Genomic DNA, 22,112 nt, shown 5'->3' with positions numbered 1-22,112 from the left:
AGTATTAAATTACTCTACGGGCTAAAATCTACAAGTAGCAATAACATATACATATTGTAGGGGATCTTAGTTTTCTACATATTTTAAGCAGGAATATTTCTTACTCTTAAAATAAATCAACATCATATACACATAAAATAAATTACTATGTTTTCTCACAGTACAGTCTCACAAATAATATTATTAACTTAAGTACTAAAGTTAAAGGATTATATTCTCTTACAAAACTGCCAAATAAGAAACAAATAATGTTTATTACAAAAAGAATTGGGAAATGTTGCCTGTAAAAGGCACACTAGTTTATTAGAACAATGAGGATCAATTTACTTACAAATTTTGCCACAGGGGGAAAAAAAAATCTCTAGATTTAAAACTGAGTTATAACACACTCCATCAAACATATCTGCTATTTCTGAAGAGAAAATCAATTTATAAGATCAAAAATGTGATGAAATGGAAACACTTGGATTAACTTACTCTCTCTTATGTTATCCCAATTCCACTGATCATTCTTAAAGAAAGGATGCTGTTTGATTTCTTCTACCCCATTTCTTCCAAGTCGTACCTCCCTAAATAATGCAGTTAAAGATTGTATTGTGAAAAATAAGAATATTATTTTTTAATATTTTCACCAAAGCAAGGATTATAAATTTAAATATTTTTACTAAAAGTTTAAGTTTAAATATTTCTCAAAAATAAGCTATGTCACTTTTGCAATATCTGATCTTTGGACAGATTAAAGAGGCATAAAGATGTGTGGTGTATAGTAAACTATATGGGAAACAAACTCTACTTCCATTAGCACTCTCCTGTCAATCAAAAGTACATAAAGCTTCCAGGTTTAAAGCTTCCAGGTTTCAAAAAAAAAAAAAAAAAAAAATTCCCTCTGCACATGCCAAATTACATCACCTCTTGACCTAGGAGCATGAGAACTTTGGGGAAAAAACTACATAGACTGCTCTCATAGAAGTACCATTTAAAAATCTCTTTCCGGGGTTGGGGATTTAGCTCAGTGGTAGAGCGCTTGCCTAGCAAGCGCAAGGCCCTGGGTTCAGTCCCCAGCTCCGGAAAAAAAAAAAAAGATAAAAATCTCTTTCCTCTTCTTAAAAGGAACACACATGGGCTAGAGAGATGGTTAAGAGGTTGAGAGCACTGACTGCTCTTCCAGAGGTCCTGAGTTCAATTCCCAGCAACCACGTGGTAGTTCACAACCATCTATAATGTGATCTGGTGCTCTCTTCTCACATGCAGGCATATATGTAGGCAGAATACTAAGTATATAATGAATAAGTAAAAAGTAATAAAAAGAACCCTATATGAAGTTTAAACTATCTATATTTACTGCTAGAAGCTCTCTATCCATTTATATCAAAATCATCATTCTGGGGCTAAAGAGATGGCTCAACTGTTAAGAGCACTGACTGCTCTTCCAGAGGTTCTGACTTCAATTCCCAGCAATGGAATGGTGGCTCACAACTACCTATAATGAGATCCGATGCCCTCTTTAGGTGTGTCTGAAGACAGCTACAGTGTACTCATATACATGAAATAAAAAACCTTTAAAATCATTCAGAATAAAAGGAAAAAGACAAAGAACTTCATTCTCTAACCAGCATGAGCATTCCTGAGAAGTAGACAGAAATAGAAATCATCTAATATGTTTCATGTCTCCAGTGAATTCCCAACTTACACAGCTGCTTTAATGAAATTCTCACTAACTTTAGCAAGCATCACTTTGGTTATATTTGATTTTATCAATATTTGTCGTTCATCAATCATGTAACTACCAAAATTTACAGTTCTTTTCAACAAATGATTAGAGAAGCCAATGGAATAATAATGAAGAGCTTCTTCACTCTAAGGCAGCTTTCACACCTTTGTTCATTCATTTGGTTTTTTTAAGATCATAGAATTTCCAGAACAGACTTGTTTGTATACAAATGCAAATTAAAGAGAAAGAAGGAAATACTTCCATAGTAAACAAACATTTCTCTTTTTTTTTTGAGGGGTGGGGTGAGACAGAGTCTTACTGTGTAGCCCTGGCTATCTTGGAACTCACTCTGTAGACCATGCTGGACTCAAACTCAGAGATCTGCACCACCACACCTATATCACCACACCTAATTTTAAATAGTTTTTAATTGTATAAACTATCAAATATTTATCTGTTAAAATTGCTGCCCTCTTATCAGTTATATAATCAAGAGTACTATGGATTATTACATTAAAGGGTACGACGAGAATGACATAAATTTTATCTTTCAAATGTAGTCATTTACTAAATCATATATGTATCTTTATAGACACAAGGATTGAGGCAGAAATTAGATTATAATTATGATATAAGGTAACTAAACTCTAGGCCTACAGGCAAGGAGTCAGGGACTAAACCGGAATTAAACGCTAACAAGAGGTTGACTTCACATACAGACAAAGCAAGCACGTTTTCACTTCTGCAAATTTTAAAGGAGAAAGGGTTTCTCTTTGTGTGTATTATTACCTGTCTGTTAAGAAGGCACATATGAGATTCTTCGCATGTTTAGAAATTTCTGTATCTTCAGGAAAACACAGTGAATTTTTATGATCCATAATTTTGCTGTAGGTTCCTACAAGTGAATCTGCATAAAATGGAGTGTCCCCTGAATTTTAAAGAAAGATAGCAATAAATAGAAGAATCCAAGATAAATTTTTTTTCACATAACATTTAAATATATTGAGTTTAAATCCATCAAATGACTTATATGCCAAGAACAACAGTGAAAATGAAGACATATACAAATAACTTAAAATGTAACCACACCAATGACCTTCTACTCTACTCTTGAAAAATAAATTTGTCTCTGAGTTTTCTCTAATTATAATATTATATCTTAGGGTCAGGTGTAGTAGCCCACACCTCTAGTCCTGGCACTCAAGAGGCAGGGGCAGACAGATCTCTGTTCAAGGCCAGCCTTGTCTATATAGCGAGTTCCAGGATAGCCAGAGTTACATAATGAGACCCTGTCTCAAAAGACAAACAAAAAATATATATCTCAACAATCTATTTGAAAATAACTATGTGATTCATCTCACAATGATGGTGAACACCTTTAATCCCAGAACTCTAGAGACAGAGGCAGGTAGATCTTTTATGAATTCCAGGCCAGCCTGTTCTACATAATGAGACTCTGTTTCAAAAGAAGAAAGAAGAAAAACCAACAAGAAAAAAGAAAGAAGGAGAATGAGGAATATGTGTTTGTTTATGTGTTAAGTTCAGGCCAGTCAAGGCTTCATAGATCCTGTTTTTTTTTTTTTTTTTAATCTTTTTTTTTTAAAGATTTATTCATTTATTTATTATATGTAAGTACACTGTAGCTGTCCTCAGACACACCAGAAGAGGGCATCAGATTTCATTACAGATGGTTGTGAGCCACCATGTGGTTGCTGGGATTTGAACTCAGAACCTCTGAAAGAGCAGTCAGTGCTCTTAACCACTGAGCCATCTCTCCAGCCCATAGATCCTGTTTCTTAACAAACAAAAAAAGTCTAAGAGTAGTTCTCTCTAACTACTCTAACTACTGGAGCAAATACTAAAATTTATTTAAATATTTATTCAACCATTTAAAATATCTACAATAAATATTAGGAAATCTTAAGGTCCATCAACATGGCTTAGTGGTTAAGGACATGCAGTCCTCTTACAAAGGGTCAAAATTCAGTTCCCAGCATAGGCATTTGTGATACATGCAGACAAAATAAATGTCTTTGGAAACAATGACCTGAACTACTGACACTGAACAACAGCTCGGCAGTTAAGAACATGCATTTGCTGCTGACTTTTCCAGAGCTTGTTTCCCAGCACCCAAGCATGAGGCTCACAGTTGTCTAGGATTCCAGCTTAGCTCCAGGAGAGCAGATTAAAAGATTAGTGAAGGCCTTCAAAACCTGTGAATTTGTTCTTGCTCTAATACTGCCTTAATTTTAAAAGATCTAGTGATGAGTAGTGACATGTATCAATGCAACCCTAGCTAACAAGAGGCTGAGGCAGGGGATTTTGAGTTTGAGGGCAGCATCAGTTGTTTGAAAATATTTATAAAAAATAAGAGAAAGATCTACTGGAGAAATACTTCCCACCAACATACAGCACACTATTTTCTTTTGATGTTGGACTTCTTTTCGATCACTATGCTAGTCTCATATCGGAGTCTACTTCATTTATTTATATACTAGCATGCGCATGTGCAAGCATGCACAGGTCACGCTCATGAGTGGAGGTCAGAGGACAATTTGCAGGTATTGGTTTTCTTCTCCCCACACTGGAGTCCTGGAGAACAAATCATCAGGCTCCACACATGCCTTTACCCCTTACACCAGTGGTTCTCAACCTTCCTAATGTTCCTCATGTTGTGGTGACCCCCAAACACAAAATTACTGCTGTTGCTCTCTCATAACTGTAATTTTGCCACCGTTATGAATCATAATGTAAATATGTGTGTTTTCCAATGGTCTTAAGTGATCCATGTAAAAGGGTCATTCACCTACTCCCATCCCAAAGAGGTGAAGACCCACAGGATGAGAATCAGTGACTTAAGTCTTCTTACCATCTTCTACATCAGGTTGTAGTTCGGGTTTTCAGAAATTTCTCCCTAGAACATGGCAATTTCTTTACATTCTCCAATTCCTGGACTGAACTATCAAGTGTTATGAAAGGGTTTTCAAAACAAAAAAGTTCAAATATTGACTTACCTACTAACATCTCAAAAAGGAAAACACCTACAGACCACCAATCACATTCTCGTCCATAGTAACCATCACCTCCTTGTGATTTCAGAACCTCAGGTGATATGTAGTCTGGAGTTCCAACTGCTGTATCACAATGCACCATGCCTGTCTGGGTAAACAACAGAATTAAAAAACAAAGCCAAACACTAAGGGTGAACACACACACTGACCACTTATTATCAGACAGTGCCACATATCACTTCCAATAGAATACCACTGCTGACGTGGCTTCAGGACTCAGGAATTATATACACCACTGAATGCATAGAAATATCTGCATCAGGGAGAACATATTTGGCAGTGATTCAACACCTTTACCTGTGTTCTGTTTTCTTGGGTAGTAAGACACTTTCTGTGAGTACATTCTTAGAATGTGTATGTGTATGTATATAACATGCACATGTGTGTGTGTGTGTGTGTGTGTGTGTGTGTGTGTTAGAGTGTGTGTAAGCCATAGGTCAATGATGGCTGCCTTCTTCTATCACTCTTTGCTTTATTATTTGAGAAAGTCTCTCACTGAACGTTGAGCTCAGTAACTGACTGAGCTAGTTACCAGTTACTAGGAGATCTGAACTCAGATCCTCACACTTGACAGGTGATCCATCTCCCAAGCTCCTCTAGAGTCTTTTTGACAAAGCTAAGACTCGTCCATCACAGGAGAGGAAGGAAGGAGAGTAAGAGAATGAGCATGTACGTGTAGCACATGCACACATAAGCATCACAGCACTTTCTGCTAAGGGAAATCATTCTAGCAATGTAAAGCTAAACACAGAGCTCCTTTATCCCAAGTTCTTTCCAACTTGTAAAGATTTTCTAAATTAATCCAAATGCCCTTCACTTCCTCTCCCTGCTAATGGTACACTACCATATTTCTCACAAGAAAACTATAGAAATACTAACATGCTACGTAGATATTAGGGCTAAGGATGTAGTAATGCTGGAAAGTCTACCTAGTGTGTAAAGCCCCAGGTTCATTCCCATTACTACACACTACCTCCACAACCAACAACAAAAAGCTGAAGAGCTAATGTAATATGACCTTGGGGAAAAGAAAGTTCAGTGTGTTTTATGGACGTGATTTATGCAAATGTTTAAATGCTATAAAGCATGTTAAATATGAGAAATTAATTTCAAAAATAGTATTTTATGTATCCTTAATGGCAGAATAGAATGTTATTTCTCCAAATATACCAGCAAATTGAGAACAGAAGTCATTTGAATATGAATTGATAAAAGAAAATGCTTCTGTAGATTATTACATAGGACAAAAATAAGAAGACAGACACATTAAAGGACAGGACACATAATTTATTAATTTTTGTACAGTGTTGAAAATTGAACCCAGGGCTTTAGGGAGTCTAGATAAAGACTGCACTACAGGTGGGGAGTACTCAGCTCCTACAATTACCATTCATCAATCACTATTCTGTACTTTACAGTTTGTTGAAAACCAGTAAGGACAAAAAGGGTAGAGAGAAATCCTCATAAAACCAGAGGAAGCTCCACATATAAAAAAGTGAACTTTTTTTTTTTCACAAATAACATAACCATGGTGAAGGGAAAGAAAAAAATAATTAATCTAAGGAGCTTTGGAAAAACTAGCTATTTTATCAGGACATCTTCAAGTCAAAAAGCAATTAGCAAATCTATTTATTACGGTAGTGAAGGCAGCAATTATGAAACAATTTTAACATACACTAGGGTTAAACAAGTTGTTTTTTTTTTTTTAAAGGCCGTAAATAGCTAATATGAACCAGAAGGGAGTTTTGTTTGTTTGTTTTTAGCCTTTGAAAGAAATTACAAAAAGAGAAGTGAAAGACTAGACTGGGCCCTGCAGTGTTAGACTTCAACCAGATATACCAGTGTTAAGTGGTAGCACTTGACATTATCTATAAACATAGAGACCCAAATATAAGCATGGGGGCATGTGGCTGAATACTGGGTGTTATAACCCATACCTCCTAGCTCTATCTACTGACTGAGCCTGAAAGTCATGATACCTTAGGAGCAATAAGCATATCTAGCAATCATACAGGCAACTACAAGTACCATTTCTAATAAAAGAAATCAGAGCTTCTTGGAGTGGCTCTAGGGGTAAGAAAAAAAAAGGCAAGTTTTTAATATTCCGTAGTATTAAAATGATAGAGAATACACTAAAGGATATGAAGCCGACCTAAGCAAACTTCATAAAGTTAAGTAACACACTATGAAATAATGATAAATCACGACAACTTTAGAGCTCTGAGGCATTGTCACATGACAGGACCAAGAGTCATATTTTAAGTGGCTTCGTATGAGGTGTGAGCTGGAGAACATAACTAGGCATTCATTTTCAAACAGCTACTCAAAATTACTTTGATTGGGAACTGGACAGGCAGGTAAAAGTACTTGGTGTGCACAAGTGAGTACCTGAATTTCAATTCCTAGCAACCAAGTAAAAAGCCAGGCGTGGCAATACATGCCCAAAACTCCAGGTGGAAGACGGGCAATGCAGTGGGAGTCTCAAGATTTATTGACCAGCCAGTCTTGCCAAACAAGGGAGCTCCAGGTACAGTAAGAGACCTGGCTTCAAAAAATAAAAGTAACATAGAAGGCTAGGGAGACAGCTCAGTAAGTAGAAGTACAAGCATAATGATAGCATATGATTTGAACCTGAGCTCAAAGCCTTAACACTCACACAAAAAGTCAAGCATGCTTCTATGTGCTTGTAATCTCAGCAGTGGGGAATGTTGAGAGTAGGAGGCAGGTCCTGGGAGCTCACTGGTCAGCCAACCTAACTGGTTAGTGGTGGCTCAGTGAGAGACTCTGTCCCAAGTTAATAAGGTAGTGGGTGATAGAAGACATCTGACCTCCTCCATTGGGTTCCTCATGGAGGTGCACAGGTGTACACACACACGTATGTATTCATGCACAAACACAATCTAAATAAAATAAAATGGTGGAGACAGAAGATATTTAACATCCACTGTCAGATTTTGCACTTCTATTCAAAGGCAAGTGTACCTGCACACACATGCATGTGCCACACATATACCCAAAAAGTAACTTTAAATGTAGTAAGTTGGATGATTTCTAAACATATTTGATGATTTGTCATTAACAAAATATAGATCAAGAGAGTTTACTAAAAACTTAAGATTGGATCAACCAGGGGGCTAGAGAGATGGCTCAGCGGTTAAGAGCACTGACTGTTCTTCCAGAGGACCTGAGTTCAATTCCCAGCAACCACATGGTGGCTCACAACCATCTGTAACGGATTCTGGTGTATCTGAAGACAACTACAGTGTACTCATATACATTAAATAAATAAAATATTTAAAAAAAAAATTGGATCAACCAGAAGTCTTGGGTTTGGTCTTATAAACTATTCAAACTGCCTTTTACAAAAGTAGAAAACAAAAATTTTAATGGAACTCACACTTTCATCTGCCCCTAACTGCACAAGCCTGTCTAGCTGGATTCCCTTAGTTATTATTCCCTTGGGTACTAATTATTTTCATTATAATTACAAAGGTTATTTTTATCTCTTTTATTTATTGATTGATTGATTGATGAATGAGGGGCACACAAGCATACAACTTGCAAGAGTTGGCTTTCTGAGACCAAGAGTTGGTCCACGTGAGCCCCAAGAAGAGACTTGGTGGCAAGTGCTGGCTGAAGCTATATAACATACTGCTCAGAGCTGAAAATAGAGAATACAGCAAGTATTACCACCTTCATTTTTTTTAATGTACAATTTTGAGGAAAATAGAATTTTTCAGAAATAAACACAAGAAGAAACATCAGAGATTAAAACTGAAGTCCTGGGGCTAGTGAGAAGGTTCAGCAGTTAAAGAGCACCAACAGATCTTCCAAAAGGTTCAATTCCCAGCGCATACATGGGGGGCTCACAGCCATTTCCAGTTCCAGAGAATCCAATACTATCTTTTGGCCTCTGACATAACATAAGAGAAAGTAAAGATCACTGAATGTCTATATTCAAGGATCAAAGGATGTCCATATTGCTGACAGACTACAAAAACCTGAAGGTATATAGACTTACATAGACTCTATCAATTTATCTTCTTCCTCAATTGCTGAAACATATAAAAATCACTTTTTCAGATGCACACCACCAAGCCAGAGGTTAGGTTTGGCCACTGAGCTCTAGTTGGTCTTTGATACAGAGACAATAATAAAGGAAAGGCAAATAGTGACAGAACTCAAACTCGCAACAGTATTATTCATCCAACAATTACTAGAAAATTAAGAGTCCTATGTAATTTTAAAAAATCCATGCCTGTGGACACTCCAGATGTTTTTGTGCATGCACTATTGCTGCTGTTGCTGCTGGTGGTGGTGGTGATTCTGGAAGGTTATGAAAACTACACCAAGGTGAAATTCAGTTTCCTAGAGTCACAGATTACTTACTATTTATAATCCATCTTCTACACAACCCTACTTCAGCAGGAATTAGTAGTACAGACAAAACAGGACAAAATGTAAAATTATATAATCAAAACAAACCAGTAGCATGGTTATGTTTGAAGTTACTGTTACTGAACCAACTCTAATACAGAAGAGTAGTAAGGTGTAAAGCAGTGACTGACTTCTTCATTTTTGTATCACCACCTTTCTCAAAAGGAGGAAAAAAACATGGAAATAATAATGGTAATAGAAATACTCCTGAGCCTGAATTTAAATTGTGTAGCCAAATTCTATACACCTAGACCATTACTAACTAGTTTTGATTAGTAACAGATGTTTGTCAAGAAGATAAATGAACTGAGCACTGATATTCATTCATCAATCCACTAACAGAAGTATTTTACACCTAGATGAATGAATTGTAAAGGAAATATTCTAAATGGTTTTGTCTTGGGGCTGTTATGCCATTGTCAAAGCAAAGTTCATTTTTACTTAAGATTACAAAATTCTGATTTGTATGTTTCTTAAAATATACACACAAACACACACACGCGCACGCACCCACCTCCAAAAAACTAGGACTAACAAGAAGACTCAGCAGGTAAAGGTGCTTGTGGCACAAGCCTGGTGACCTGAGCACAGCTCCAGAACCCATATGCGTCAGAAGGAGAGAACCGACTCCAGAGTTGTCTTCTCACCTCCACATGTTCACCATTGCATGCGCATGCTCTCTCGCTCTCATACACAAAAACACAACAAATATGAATGAATAAAACCTTTACAAAACACCATATTTATTGGCTTACTTACTTCATCCATTTTCATACATGTGCCAAAATCTGCTAATTTTAGATGTCCGTGTTTATCCAATAGCATGTTATCGGGCTTCACATCTCTGTGTATTAAGCCCATGGAGTGTATTGCATCCAGTGCAAGCACAACTTCAGCAGTATAAAACTTGGCCCACTTCTCAGGCACATCATAATTGCTCATCAGGTTAACAAGGTCTCCACCTGGCATGTACTCCATCACCATGTACAGATACCTGTCATCTTGAAAGGCACAAAAGAGCTAGAAAAGGAAGAAGAACAAAATTATACTAAAAACAAAGCTATGAACAAAATGAAATCCTCAAAATTATTATCACTAGTGAAAAAAAACAGACTACCACTAGAGTTAAAATTTATGAAATCCTTTTCTTCTGGATCAGGCCTATTTAATGAGAAAATAACAGAATAATTTTATATGGTTACTTTTCCAGGCACACAATAAAATGTGCATAAATAAATGTTTTCAAGGCCCTGGGTTGGTCCCCAGCTCCAAAAAAAAGAAAAAAAAGGGGGGGGCTGGGATTTGGCTCAGTGGTAGAGCGCTTGCCTAGGAAGCGCAAGGCCCTGGGTTGGTCCCCAGCTCCAAAAAAAAGATCCCCCAAAAAAAAAAAAGAAAAATAAATGTTTTCCTCTCACAGAAAACACAAAGTAGGAAACTAAATAAAAATTTTTAAAAGATATAATTGGAACAAAGGAGACAATATCTCTCTGAAAACTAAACAAAGTATTGCTCATACCTTACACAGAAGTGAGCTGGAGGTAAGAGCCGCTTAGAAACATCTAAAAGATGCCAATTCAAAAGACAGAAGAAATAAGTTCCATTTCAGTGAGAAAAGAAATGAGTAATCAGTAGCCAGACTTGGAGAACCAAATCCTCTTCTCTATTCTTTATCCTCTTATTCATGATAAGCAGCAAGCAGCACTGGCAAGCTACAGTATGCTGCTCCAGAAAGACAGAGTGACCACAACTCCCAAGAAAAGGTATCTCTATAGCCCAGCAAACAACACAGGCCCCTTAAGTTCCTCCCTAGAAACAAGCAAATAGAAATGGCAGCAACCAGACACTATTTAAATAATCAAGAGATCCCTCTTTCTCAGTAGAGAATCTATTCAGGAGAATCAAAGATCAAAAGATAACAATATATGGAATGGAAGTGAATGAAATTTAAAGCTTGAAGTGGGACACTTCAGTGTTATCCTCTTTTTTCTCCTCTTTGAAACAAATTTCCTTATGTAGATCAAGTAGAACTCAAACTTATAAAGAATCCCTGTGCAGATCTCCAAGCACTGGAATTACAGCTATATCCACACACCAGCATCACTATCAGTCTTTATTAAAGCAAATTATCAAGGCCCGTAATTACACACATATACACATAATATAGTGTGAATGTAGATGTCAGAATTTCTAAACAATGGCTACGATTAACCAAATAAAACCAAAAAGGAATTTAAGGCTCAATCTCATTTTCAACTTTATATATTTGGGTGTTTTGCCTACATGTATGTAAGTGCCCGATGTCTGTGGAGTTCAAAAAAGGGTGCTGGATCTCCTGGAACTGTAGTTACAGACAGTCAGAAGAGCTGCTACGTAGGGGCCGGTCAAATCTGGGTCCTCTGGAAGAGCAGGCTGGCTCTTAACGGATGTTAACATCTCTACAGCTCTCCTCAGCATCACTTTTTAAAAGCAGTACTAATGACCTTTTAAACGACACAGTCATCTATGTGACCTTTAAAAAAAAAAATCTCGGGGTTGGGGATTTAGCTCAGCGGTAGAGTGCTTGCCTAGTGAGTGCAAGGCCCTGGGTTCGGTCCCCAGCTCTGAAAAAAAGAAAAGAAAAAAGAAAAAAATCTCCATGCTGCCTCTTTCAAGAAAGGTATGGAAGTCCAGCTCATTTAGGCACTTAGCGCACACACTGGTATGTGGTTCATCTTACTCCTCATCCTTGCTCAAAACATCTACAGATTTAGATACTGGAGTTAAATACCATATGAAGAAGCAAAGCTGGAAGCATATGTAATAGAAAAAGAAGCAATATATCAATCAATTTTTAAATACAGTTATGAGGCAGAATTAGGAAAACTGACATCACATGTTACAGAAAAATATATAAGGACTGTAGAATTTTCAAGATGGTTCTATAGAAAACTCTTCTCCCATTTAAGATAGGCTGAGAATGTCATGAGGTCTAACTAACCTCAGTATGTACAAATCAATGTAATGACAGGATGAATTCAGAGTGGTATACTGTCTGATCATGTAAAATCTACATATAAAATAATTAAGAAAGAAATAGTTTCAAGTAATAGTTTTTATATGCCATGTCTATACAGATATTCCATCAAGAAACATTAAACAAGCATACTGAATTAGGTCTAATAAAAAATAATTACACTTTTTACTATGCGAACAAAGCAAATAAAAGTCTTCTGAATAGACACCTTAACACAAAAAGTTATCATGCTTACCTGAACCACCCACGGACTGTTAGCAAAAGCCATAATATCTCTTTCTTCCCAGAAAAAAGCAGAATCTGATCTTTTTATCATTTCAAATTTACTAAGAAGCTTCATTGCATAAACCTTCTGTGATGCCTTATGACGAACCTGTGAATTTAAAGAAAACAAAAAAACAAAACCGAGTAATACTTTAATTGCATAAGGAGAATGAAAGTACTGCAATGCTGTTAATAACTAGCTGCAAAGCAAACTGACCCTCAGCCTAGTGAATGCATGTAACACCTTGTTTCCAGGTAAGCCTCAAAAGCAGAAGTATAACACTTACCAGGGAGAATATCTATGAGCCCAAATATTTCAGGAAATATACCTTTTAATTAAAGTTAAGTAAGCAAATATCTCATTTTGGATAAAAATTTCCCACAGATTATTTAAGCTAACCATGTTTTAGAAAATAAGATGCTATTTAATAGTCGATTTCCAAGAAATGTTTACTGAGGGGGGAACAAACATTTTAGTCTGAAACATCAGTGTTTATGTGTATATGCTGTGTGAGGGGGTGCACATCATTCACTATATGAACATTAATAATCTAATAGGTTAGTCTGCAAGAGATAACCTGATTTTATTACCTCATTCTCATTTGTTCATAAGTATCTGTTTAAAAAATTAGTTTTAACAATATAGTTACTTGATCAATTCCTACTTTGCCTAATAGAATATAAATTTCTTCAGAGTAAAAATAGGGTCTATTTACAACCATTTTTTTCTTAAAGATTTATTTCATGTACGTGACTACACTGTCACTGTCTTCACACGCGCCAGAAGAGGGCATTAGATCCCTTTACAGATGGTTGTGAGCCACCATGTGGTTGCTGGGAATTGAACTCAGAACCTCTGGAGAACAGTCAGTGCTCTTAACAGCTGAGCCATCTCTCCAGCCCCTACAACCATATTTAATTCCCAGAACACACCAAAGTATCACAAAGAAAAGAAATATAGAGTCTAAGTTATAACAGCTAACACATACTGTATAATAATAAATAACAACTGGTAACATACACAAAACTAAACACCCAAGGTTTATTCTTGTATATATCTATTTCCTACAGTTAGTTGGTAAATGGCTGTTCCATCACTCAAGCTGCTCCAGCTAAAAATTCCTTTGTCAGAGAATCATCCAGTTCCACCTTTAACTTGTTTCTAATCCAGTCGTATCTAGTTATTCCCTTTTGCTGTCAACCAGGTCCAGCATCTTTTACTCCAATTGCTACTAAAATCTCAACTGTTTCCTCTTCTATATCCAATCAGTCTAATGAGCCATACAACAAACCAATTCTGGTCCTCAGCTTGTCTCTTTTGCGTATGTGCTGCTCTCTGTGAAAAGCCCTTTTGATGAGTTCAGTTCCTGACTCCTTCAGATCAGAGTTCAAATACTGCCTTCTCATGAACACCTACTCTGATCAAGGTACTTTACCTTTAACCCACTATCTCCTTCTCCTGCCAGCATGTCCCTAACTCATTTTCTCTTCCTTGTCCTTGCTCTATTTCACTTACTAATCTTATATCTTTTAAAAAACAACATTTGTCTCTGAGCACCAGAATTTAATTCAATGAAGATAAGATCTGTGCCTATTACAAAGTACATGCCAGGCACTACTGTATTTGGATACATTACATTAATCTTTGCTTTAGTCCCAGTGAGGTATCCTTTCTACCTGTCAGAATGCCAAATATAAAGAAGACCCAGAGAATTCACTCTGCCTGGGAACTGTAAAGGTGGCAAGTTGAGACTGGGATGCTCTGTGCATCCACAGTCTACACTATTTCTACTCTAAACTCCAAGTTAGCATCACCCACCTTAAACAGAGCCAGATCTCACACCGGCCCAATATCCCAACCCAACTGCAGTTCTTTCTCTTTCTGGAAAGCTCACCAGCATTTGGTCTCAGGGTTGGAGGAAGAAACTAAGAAAAGATGAAGCTCTTGAACACAATGCCTAAAGTTCTGACTAGCCCAAAGTCATCTTCCCAATTTAAACCTTGTCCTTTTGTTCTTGTTTATACTTTAAGAACAATTCTTTTAGTCCCTCTAATATAAGAATGATCCTTTCTTCTTTATATATTTTTCATTAGAAAATATATCAGTCCTGACCACCTCTCATCCAAGGACATAGCTTCTTTTCCACTCAGCTGAAATATGAAATCCTCAAAGAAGCTACCCAATCAAATTAAGAACCTTGCTGGGGCAAAAAAAATCTTCATGCCTGTTTTGATTTCTACTAATCTCCCAGTGACAAGTTCAATGACAATATTGACAACAAAATAATGTTATGGTTGGGTGGTCACCAAACCTGAAGAATTGTACTCAAGGTTGACATCACAGCATTAGGAAGGGTTGAGATCAACGATCTAGAACATAGTTCCTCCGCTAATATGTATCAGCTGCATGTCCAGGAAATTAGTTACTTTATAATTTTGCGACTATTAATGTAAATTTCTGAAATGCAGGCTATCTTGATATGTGACCCCTGTAAAAGGGGTCTCTGACCACCAAAGGGGTCACAAACAACTGGTCTAAAGTAAGCACTGCTCTACCACTACCTAACAAAACCTGACGGTAAATCTAAACAGCAAAAGGGAGCAGTTTAGCTGAAGGCTGAATCATATCAAGGTAAAAGGACTTGGATAGCAGTATCTTGCTCTTTCCACACACCTACTCAGACAAAGTATAAAACTGAGCCTCTACAAATCAAGGATGGCCATTCAGTAAGTCACTGAACAGACTATCCGAATGAAAACTAACATTCTTCAAAGAGATTAACAAAGCTCAGACTCTCTACTCCATATCCACAGGACAAAGCAAATAATTTAAAACTTATGAAAGAGATAAAAGGAAAAGCATGAGCTATCAATAAGAAAAAAGAAATCAAAAGAAAATGTTAGGTTTAGCTTTAAATTTTTCTTACAAATAAGTATAAAAGACATAAGTAAAAAAATAGCTCTTATAAATATGCTTAAATAAAACAGAAATAATAGAAATAAATTAGAAATTCTATAACTAAAAAATATATAGTGATGAATGAAAAGTTTAGAAGAGCTAAATGGAACAGTGATTAAATGAGAAATACAGCTGGACAGTGGTGGGGCACCCCTTTAATCCCAGTACTCAGGAGGCAGAAGCAGGTGAATCTATGAGTTTGAGGCCAGTCTGGTCTACAGATTGAGTCCAGGACAGTCAGGGCTACACAGAGAAGCCTGGTCTTGAAGCAGGGGAGTGGGTGTGTTTGGGAAAAATTCAGTGAATCTGAGCACAAATAAATTTGAATAAATGAATGTGATCAGACTGGAGAGATCCAAGATAATTTTAAGCTAAGATATGTGTGAATATATTGGCTAAATATACCCATTACTGAATTATCGAACAACTAAAAAGCAAGACATAAACTTATGTGGTTTAGATATAAACCCGACAGGTAGAAGATTAAAGGAAAAGCAAACATATTTGCCATGGAAACAGCAAGGATAAAATGTTACAATAGAAATGAATGTATAGAGTAAACAGACTTACAGCAAACAGTCTTTATCTGAATGAAAGAGAATACATCAAGACCTAAGAGGCAGAACAGCTGATCTTTTTGAGTTCTAGGCCAGCCTGCAATACATACATAACGAGTCCCATACTTGAGGGGGAGAGAACAGAAGGGCGCACAATTCTAAATGTTTGCATCTTTAATAAATGAACTAGAAAATTCATGAACCAAAAACTAACAGAATTAGAGAAAGAAAACTGTGAATCTCTATTTTCTGTTGAAAAAATGTAACACTCCATGTCAGTAATTTGATAGAAAAACATATAAAACATTCTTTTATCATTTCTCCTTTAAAAATGTTTTGAAATGCTGTAACATTACAATGAAAATGGTAAGTCCAAGAGGTAACCATGTGGTGACAAGAGCTGAAGCTTGTATTCATCTTCTGTGCTGTTACGAGGCAATTACAGCAATCCCTACTAGATCTGTATAGTGGAAGAAAGTTTATACAACACTAAAAATATAGGCACCAGAAAAAAATGTAAGAACATAGAGAAGCCAGGGATTAAAGGATGACAGTTATAAAGCTAGAAAACTATACCACAGCAGGCACACTGGCTTTCTAATAACTTGTATTCAATAACCAGATTATCTCAAAGTAAGTAATCATAAAAAGACTATGAAAAAATTTTAGAAGTTAACGCATTCTTAACTTTCTCTAAAAACAAATTGAATTTTGAATGTTCTGTAACTTCATTAGAGAAAACAATCCACAGAGCATTAAGAGTCAATTAATTTGTTATTATATTCATTATTCATATTTAGACCATGACATACAAAATTCTGAGAATGTTGTACAGTGGAGCTAAAGAACTGAGGCTAAAAGTTATCGGAAAGAAGACAGTCATTCATTTGAATAAAAAGTATACACTGAAGCCCTAAATGGACTTCTGAATGAGAAAATGTTTACTGTCTTCATTGGTGGTGCAGTTACTCTCCAGTCTTATGCTCCTGATAATCTTACAGATGTGCTGTTTGCAGCCTGCTTCCTTAGCTGCTTTCAACAGAAACATGCTTCACTGTGGAACTGCCCAGTGGGTGGCACAACGCCAAATATTGCTATCTCTATTTATAAGACTTTTAAACCCTTAAGAATGTTTTGGCTATAACGCTGAATTTCATTTAAACGCTGGGCTAGGACAATTACTGGCTCACAGCACAAGGTAGGAATCACTACTTCTTATCTCTGATATAACTCACAGACATCAGACTTACTCATGCCAAATGTGTACAGCGTACCTTTAAATTTCATTAGCAGTGATGTGACAAAGTAGTATAATAAAGTGCTGCTGCTACTTTAGGAAAGCTGATTTCCACTCATCTTCCTCTGAGGATGTCTCTGAGTTATTCTATCATAATCTCCCTCAGCATCTTTGTAGACTCCCCTTTATTCTCCAGCTCCTTCTCCTCTATTCAATATAGATGGACAAATACACGAACAAACAGTCAGACACAGTTGCTATTCATTGTCACACTGAACAGAGTAATGTTTAAAGACATGGATTCAGATGTAAACAAACCTGGGCAAAGGCAGAGATATTCATGAACTAGGTGACAAATTTACTTAATGCCTCTAAATTACAAAGCAAAGACAAAATGAGAGATAATGACTATAAATTCAGCATACAGTCAATAAAAAAATTACCTAATTCTACCACAAATGGTACTTCTACTATGAGGTTATGCATGTGCCCCTTTTACTAGTCTTATGGTACTTAGAGGACCAAAAACAAAAAAAACAAAAACACTTCTCTTAACAGTTCTGTTGGTTATAAAGAGACTATCAAATTCCTTGTTTTCGAATTTGAAAATACACTGACTACAAAACACTCTCCAACTGAGTATTTATGTGTATAGGAGGAAAAAAGCACTCTCCCCTCAAAGGGAGGGAGAAACAAAACACTAAGCATGGCTATATCCTAGCCAATAGAACTTAAGCAACTCCTCTTTTCTCCCTACCCCATAATTTCTATAGTTAAGATGTACTTCTTTATAAGACAGACAGACAGACAGGCTGACTTAAATAGATGTCAGATTTCTAAATAGAGTTTAAGAACATGCTTAGGATATTCTTAGAACCCTGTTGACAACTTTAAAAACATTCTTACTAAGACATGTCATTTGAGACTTTCAAATTTGTTTACTAGTAAAATCATATTTTTTAAGGAAATTCAATGTGTGTATTAGACTAACCTGGAGTAATGCCTGATGTTAATGAAGCCTCCACCAAAGACGCAAGTAAAACAATGCCCTCACGCTGTCTGTTATGGCAGCCAAGATTGACTAGCAGAAACAAGGACTATGAAAACATCACAGGGAGGGAGTAATTTTTGCAACTCAGAAAGAACCTTATAAAGAGTAAAGATCCAGCTTTACTTTAAAAAACAAATCTGAGTTCATATGAACAATCTTAGAGAATTGTGTACACACACATGCAATGCAGAGAATGAACGGACGGTGGCTATATAGGCTGTTCTTTTCTCTCTGCTTCTCCAGCCAGTCTTTTAAGCTATGTTCTTTATTGAAGAAGACAGTGTCCCAGGGTATGGATGAATATTTTTAGATGAGTATCAATTACTGGTAAGGTCAAAATGTTTGAAAGATACAGTTCTTGTTTTAAAAAAATAGTTTTAAAGGAATCAAAATATCAACATATAAACTACAAGGTAAGATGTAATATTACAAATAAAATAACATTACGTAAGACATGGAGAAGAAGTTTCACTCAGACGTGAAAACAAGAGAAACAGTTAATTTCTGAGAGGCAGAGTAAAAAAAAAAAAAAACAACTGTAGGACTAAAAGGTAGACAGGGAAACAAAGCACTCTGAGCCGTTCACCCAGAATGGACAGCCAAGAATGGTGACATTTTAATTTTAAAGTTTCCTTTTAATTCACCCCCTACAACCCCGTGTGTGGGGGTGGGGGGTGGGGGACATGACTGCAGTGCCTGCAGAGGCCAGAAGGAAGCATCGGATCCCCTAGAGTTAGAGATAAAGTTATGACACCAGCAAGAGTGATGGGAAGCACTCTGGCATCCTCGACTTCACCTGCTAGGCCATCTCTCCAGCCCTATGAATGCTGACACTTCAAAAGAGGTCCCAGTAGGCCAGGATAAAAGTATCATACTATTAATAAACTAAGTAGAGAGGGATCCACAGTTATATCACATCTAGACTTGTCTTTCCTTAGCTCAACATAGGTAGAGGCAGAAATAATGAAAACTAACTCATATGATATAAAAGCCCCTAAAGTTGACTCAATGTTCCTACACCAGGATTGGGAGTAGACGTGGTACCTGAGAATATAAAGATATAAAACTATGAGGAAATGCCTCCAAATAGTAACATCAGTCCAGGTGAGTATACACAGAGTATTTAATACACATGGTCCTGAGAGTCTCTCCATTAGTACTTCACAACTTGAGATCAACACTAACTTGATGAAGCACTAAGGAGAAGAGGAATAGAAAGCAACTTCATATATGAGATAGCTTGGATGAAAGTAAAGCAATGGATACTGAGAAAAGTGCAGACTAAGTTTAAAATCACAAACTATAGGATCTAAAAAATTATACGTAAGACATTAATTATGACTCTGCGTGTCTGTGTGGCTTGAGTAACTTGGGAAGAAGAAAATCAAGTGCTCTTTTAACCACTGAGCCATACCTATAGTCCCTTTTTAAATTACTGGTGTGTGTGTGTGTGTGTGTGTGTGTGTGTGTGTGTGTGTGTGTGTGTGTGTGAGAGAGAGAGAGAGAGAGAGAGAGAGAGAGAGAGAGAGAGAGAGTGTGAGAGTGTGGGTGGCTGCCAGAACACACATACTTTGGAGATAAGAGGGTAACTTTATGGAGTCACCTCTCTGCTTCCACCTTTATGCAAATTCAAAAAATTAAATTTAGATTGCCAGCTTTACCCACTGAGCCATCTCACAAGTCAGAAAGGATTTTTAACTGACACTTTTTCAACAGTCTCAAATGTTTCTAATGATCAAAATATATGATACCAATAAGCTGATTCCCAAACCTTCCAAGAACGATATGAAAAGAAATTTCTGTTGTTTTTCATGAAATCTGATATTGCCATGGTGGCCCTATGTGATATACCTATGCACATCTAAAAATCAGATAATATCTGACTTTTTAAAAGTAAAGGCCGGGGCTGGAGGTATGGCTCAGTGGTTAAGAGCACTGACTGCTCTTCCAGAGGTCCTGAGTTCAAATCCCAGCAACCACATGATGGCTCACAACCATCTGTAATGAGAGCTAAGGCCCTCTTCTGGTGTGTCTGAAGACAGCTACAGTGCACTCATATATAATAAATAAATAAATCTTTAAAAAAGAAAAAGTAAAGGCCACTTGAATACCTGACAAGAAAGCTAACAATCATCCCACTACTCAGAACTAGAAGCACAGTAAGAGACATGAATATTCAATCTAATTTATATTAATATAAATGTTCTATGGTTATACTGTTACTAATACTACCAAGCTGAGAGAACTAAAGCCTGGATGACAGGAACTAATATGCTGTAGGCAAGAAATAGCAGTTGTCAACATTGATTCTTCTTCCTCAGTATTAGATACTCCACACAAAAGTGTCTATTAATGTTTTACTACTGAGGTTATAGGCCCTAGAGAGGAAGCTATACCTTTTTCCTGTTATTTATGCTTTTTTAACTATAATTTAAAATTTTTTCTGGGTATGGGTGTTTTGCTTGCATATATGTCTGTGCACCACATGAATGAAGTGCCCGAGTCCAGAAGAGGGTGTCAGATGCCTAGCAACTAGAGTTACAGACAGTGTGAGGATTCAAACCTGTGTCCACTGGTTAAGGGCAGCCAATGGTCTTAACCACTGAGCTCTCTCTCTCTAGCCTCCCCTCCCACACCACCAACATTTTTTTAAATTACTTATTTTATCTTATGTATGTAAGTGTATTGCTTACATGTATATATGTGAACCATGTGTGTGCAGTGCCTGTTAAGGACAGAAGAGGGCATTGGATCCCTGGGACTGAAGTTACGAACCCCATTATTATGCTAGAAGCTGACCCAGTGTCCTCTGGAACAGCAGCAAGTGACTATAACTGCTGAGCCATCTCTCCAGCCCCATACCGCTGTTGACTCAAGAACCTTCTTATATGCTACGGCATTTCAGTAACATATCAAAGTTACTCTTAGAATGAAAACTTATTTGTGCAAATTGGTTAACATTGTCCTCTATGATAACTTAACCTACTTTCAACTTAACCAGATAAAGTATTTCACATGGAAAGAAGAAATTGTGTTATCATGAACTTCCTTTTACTAATCTCAAAAATCAAAATACATCATAAAGATGTGTTAAATTGGAACATTTTCCCCCTAAATCCACCATACTAATTTACTACATACAAATCAACTTCAAAAGGCTATATAGATGGAAGAAACACAAGAACATTTCTTTTATAATCTTTAAATATGCTTGCCTAGCTTATGTGAAGCCTTGGGCTAGGTCTGATCACCATGTAAATCAGAGCATGAGGATGTGTGCCTATAATCCAGCACCTGTGAAGTGGAAGCAAGAGGATCAGAAATGTAAGGCCCATCTTCAACTACACACTGAATCCAGGCCAGCCCAGAATGTAGGAGATCCTGTCTAAAAAACCAAATGAAAAAACAACTAAAAGAAAAACAAGAGTAGGTCAAGATCTGACCTCCATCTGTCCAAAATCCAACCCAATTTCTTTTCTAATTACAATATCTTAAGTATGCAGAAAACAATGTATTTGTATAAAATATGTGATTTGGCAATTAACCCTTAGGGAGTCCTCCTAACTAGTATTGCTTATTACTGAACTTAACTGTCATCCATTACTCATCTTATTCATTAAGGGCTTAATCATCATCCTCCAAAGTGACCCTCACAAAATAGGTATTACTGTCTCCATTCTTCAGATCAGAACTTGGAGAAGAATTTATGCTTACAGTGATCACTGTTTCTCAATGTCATCAAGAGGATGTTAGGTTCAAAATACTGGCAGTATGCTTAGGTACTAAAAACAGGAAAACCATTATAATAATAT

General features: G+C 36.7%; 1 protein-coding gene across 1 annotated transcript in view; it reads right to left on the bottom strand.

The window, feature by feature from the left end:
* Positions 1-22,112, bottom strand: part of Rock2 (Rho associated coiled-coil containing protein kinase 2) — a 93,945-nt gene that overhangs the window by 33,051 nt on the left and 38,782 nt on the right. The window contains exons 4-8 of the mRNA XM_032907502.1: positions 12,468-12,605; positions 9,979-10,239; positions 4,726-4,870; positions 2,501-2,639; positions 478-569 (exon numbers count right to left, since the gene is read on the bottom strand). Coding sequence (XP_032763393.1) covers positions 478-569; positions 2,501-2,639; positions 4,726-4,870; positions 9,979-10,239; positions 12,468-12,605 — 775 coding nt within the window. The remainder of the gene's footprint in view (positions 1-477; positions 570-2,500; positions 2,640-4,725; positions 4,871-9,978; positions 10,240-12,467; positions 12,606-22,112) is intronic.

Source organism: Rattus rattus, chromosome 7, assembly GCF_011064425.1.
Source record: "Rattus rattus isolate New Zealand chromosome 7, Rrattus_CSIRO_v1, whole genome shotgun sequence".
In the NCBI taxonomy this organism is placed as follows: domain Eukaryota; kingdom Metazoa; phylum Chordata; class Mammalia; order Rodentia; family Muridae; genus Rattus; species Rattus rattus.
The sequence above is the reverse complement of the archived record's forward strand: the minus strand, read 5'-3'. Positions and strand labels throughout refer to the sequence as shown.